Source organism: Cynoglossus semilaevis, chromosome 16 (genome assembly GCF_000523025.1).
Source record: "Cynoglossus semilaevis isolate Cse_v1.0 chromosome 16, Cse_v1.0, whole genome shotgun sequence".
NCBI classification, from domain to species: domain Eukaryota; kingdom Metazoa; phylum Chordata; class Actinopteri; order Pleuronectiformes; family Cynoglossidae; genus Cynoglossus; species Cynoglossus semilaevis.
The window spans coordinates 14,441,443-14,445,182 of record NC_024322.1 but is presented as its reverse complement, the minus strand read 5'-3'; the positions used below and the strand labels follow the sequence as shown (position 1 = coordinate 14,445,182).

The 3,740-nt window shown below is 42.1% G+C and overlaps 1 protein-coding gene across 2 annotated transcripts in view; it reads right to left on the bottom strand.

Moving 5' to 3' along the window:
• Positions 1–2,812, bottom strand: part of LOC103392284 (ephrin type-A receptor 6) — a 101,390-nt gene extending 98,578 nt beyond the window's left edge. The window contains exon 1 of one of the 2 annotated variants that reach the window (XM_025063659.1): positions 1,872–2,812. In XM_025063659.1, the coding sequence (XP_024919427.1) occupies positions 1,872–2,517 (646 nt within the window). In that variant the 5' untranslated portion in view covers positions 2,518–2,812. The remainder of the gene's footprint in view (positions 1–1,871) is intronic. The other variant, XM_025063660.1, reaches the window with a different exon arrangement.
• Between the last annotated feature and the right edge of the window lie 928 nt (positions 2,813–3,740).

Genomic DNA, 3,740 nt, shown 5'->3' with positions numbered 1-3,740 from the left:
GGCCATCTAGCTGTGGGCCGAATCAGGGCTGCTTACTTCCGGCCTGCTGCCCGGCGGTTGAGACCCCTGGTTTAAAATGTTGACTAACTGACGGACAGTTTGTTTTAATGCTTCTAAATTCTCTGGCTGCTACTGATCTATTACATTCTGTTCTATACTGAAGTACACATCTGTGTATCTGTTTCTGCCCAGAAATGTCGTACATCTGAAAAAAAACCCACTTTACCGCAGAAGAAAATCACCAGCTTCCGTCGTTACAGGACAATTAGCGACTTTACAAGAGACAAGAATTCAGCCAATGGTCTGGCTCCATTTACAGCTGCAGCCGTAACCTGGACGTGTTGATTGTGCTGCAGCTGTGACTGCAGCGTGGAGCCCTCGCTGACCTGTGTCACAATATGAATCGCAATCAACTGTTGGAAGGAAACTGGCCTTGATGGTGAAGAGTCGCAGAAACACTACAAAGACTCTGAAGAAGGGAACGTGTTCTCTGAGCGAGGAATAAAAATATATATTTATATATAAACTTCTAACCAGGTTAAATGGTAGGAAGGAGTGCATCAAAATAACAAAGAACATCATCAGCAAAGAACAGACATCAGGACCAACAACGAATGATCTAGTGGAAAATTAAGGTTTGAAATTGCAGCTAAATGTGCAAAGAACAGACATCAGGACCAACAACAAATGATTTAGTGGAAAATGTAGGTTTGAAATTACAGCTCAACATGACAGAAAATGACCAGTCAGAGAAGAACGTGACCCGGCGGTCAACTTGGTCAACAATTAGTTAGGTTGCTCAGAAAACCTTTTTTTTTTTTTTTTTTTTTGCTGCGCTAATAATGTCCCAGTTCGCAGCTAACTAAACAACAGCTCACATTCAAAATGTTACTTTTCAAGACCTTTGTTTCTACATCATAATATGAAAATTCTCCAGCATTTAAATGTCTAATCAATACTAACTACGTGTGGTCAGACTTTACTATAATTTTTATATATATAAAAAAAGCTCAAAATAGTCCACCCAGGTATTTGTTAGTAAATTTAGATGTTGTAACAAAAAAAAGTAGTTCAACTTAGACTGATGTTTTCATTATGACTAAAAGTAGAAAAACCAGAACAGTATAGAATGACTTCACACCAATATGCTTTAAACGGAGCCACATCATCCAGAGCCACAGCCACAGCCATTCCATCACATGGAGAATCATCATCAAACAATTACATGATTTAGGCACCAGAGATTGACGATGAGAGGCAGGAATTAAAAAAATAAAGCAGAAAGATGTATGAGAGCTCAGCAGGAGCAGATAGAAACCCGACAGTCGCTGAAATATAAGCTGCAGCCACAGCCTGAAATGGATTGAAATACAGCCCCGCAGTTACTTTATCAACCGTTTATCCACATTTCTTACCAACTGACTGGTCCATTCATCAGTGCTTACGCTAAACTGAAGGAGAAAGATTTTTTTTTGTTGTTCCCTGAAATCATTGCCTTATAATGCTATTTTATCTTTGCGAGTCAATTAAGGTAACATTCAGAGGAAAGTGAAGGATTTAATAAAAGAAGATAAAAAACATAAAATGTATCATCTTTTAAAGAAGTCTGAAGACGTCAAATCAAATAGATTTAGTGTTGTTTGGGAGTCGTTTTCTAAAAACAAACTAACAGAGGAAATAAATACCCTGGAACGTGTAACATAAAAGTGCAGTTTTAAATAAATACCACAGTAAACCAGAGGTTGATCAAAGTAAATAACTGCTAAACCAGTAAACGAAGTCAGTCCTCCAGCTGGACCGAGACAAGATCAACTAGTCAAGACGAGACTTTTAAAGATTTCCCGGCAAAGAAAAGGAATTCGTCTACTCACCACTACAGGTGCCGTCGGTCTCTTCATATCCAACACTGCAGACACATCTTCCCAGGGGAACCAACCAATCACCATCAGCTCCACAGAAGAGTTTCGGAGTGTCTCTTTCCTCAGCGTGGTCGATACACGCACCCCTCACCTCCACCAGCGAAGAGGAGTCCACGCGAGGCACCGTGTCGGGAAACGAAGCCAAGTTCCTCAGCGTAAACGGACATTTTTTATAGTAAACCCTCACGGAAACCAAGGCGATGCAGGCGCCGATGTCTTGGAACGCCAGGTAGAAGCCTTTCCTGGTCATCGGTCCGACCTCGCGCACCTCGGTGTTGAGCTTGAGGATGCGATCTCCGAGATCCATCTGAGTGAAGCTCTCGTCGGCGGCGATGGTGTCAACCTTTGTGTACTGCACGGGCTTGAACTTGACACCGTGGGCCTCGTCCGTCTCGTGGTAGAAAAGATTGAAAGTCTCCTTGCAGGTGCCAGACACCCAGGGTATGGAGTTGCAGTCCCGCAGAGTAAAGCGAAGCTCCACATAGATCTTTTGAGCCGCCTGTCGAGAGATCCAGTTGGAACGCAGCCAGTTGTTCTGGTTGGGTTCCATCACATTGCAGACCTGGAACGTGTGGATGGGCCGGTTGTGCTCGTCCATCTCGGTGATGGCGTCCCACTAGAGGGAAAAGACAGAAGAAAGTTTGGTTAACGAGTAGAGAAGGAAAGAAAATGGGAAAAAGAAAAAGGTACATTACGATAAGATCAATAATATCCCACTAATGGTACACGGCAGAATTTAATACTCCAAGTGATCAGAGGACGGAATCAAATGGTGTGTGAAGGCAAAATGGAATTCTTTCCTCCACATTGTTACAACAGGACCATTATGTACTGGAGGCATGTTTCTTTTTCTGCTCTCCTCACCACACAAGTGAAACGACACAGTTTAATGAAACAAACCCTTTATATTTCTAATGCCCTAAAAAGTATCATCAGCATACGCTTTGAGTTTTTTTTTAATTAAATTCAATACAAGTCATTAAAATAAAAATATTACATTGGTCAGGGAGGATGAGAGGTAAAACGTCTTCAATAAACCTCCGTCCAGTTGCCCACCATGGAACTCTTTTTGGTTTTAAAAATATATTTTTCTTTAAACCTTTTTCTTTGTAATTTATTTGACACGGAGACCTGTCTGCAGATTATAACATTTCTTGTCTTTTCCCCCTCAGTATTAACACGTTTATAAGTCTTAACAGGGATTGCAGCTTGTTTTTGATAACAAGGTCTAACAAAGTCAAAATGTCCTTTTGCAAAGTGAGGAAAAAACAAAACTTATTTTGCTGCACCTTAGGACTGGTGTCAAATGTTCTTCTAGTTTCTGGAACGTTTTAAAAAAAAATTGTTCACTACAATATTTCACATGAACAATAGGAAACAGGACAGGAATGTCTTTCTTATTTGTGCCTTCAAGTCCACTCTCTGGGTACGACTCCTTGAATAATGTCCGACTGCTGCTGCCTCTTTATCAGCTCAGCGTCCCCCAGGTCACATGATCAGTAGAGCGTGGCTCTTTCACAGGGTCGTGAGTAACCTGCACCCGTGTTGAAGTGAGAGAAGTTAATGGCGGTTTTAGCCCCCTGCTCCCGCGCTGCTCTCTGGTTTTATTAGAGTGGGTACAGGCTTCATGGCCGACTTTAAAAACCACCCAAGACTGACCTGTGGAAAATGGCTCTCACTTCAAGCTGCTTAAAATGCAGCGCTCGTGGCTCCGTACGCTGCTCTGGCTGCCGCTGTGTGTGTGTTTCTGTTATATCTACACTATGGAATTTATATCTACCTGTGTAACCACTGCTGGCCAACAGGGTCGTACAGTACGCT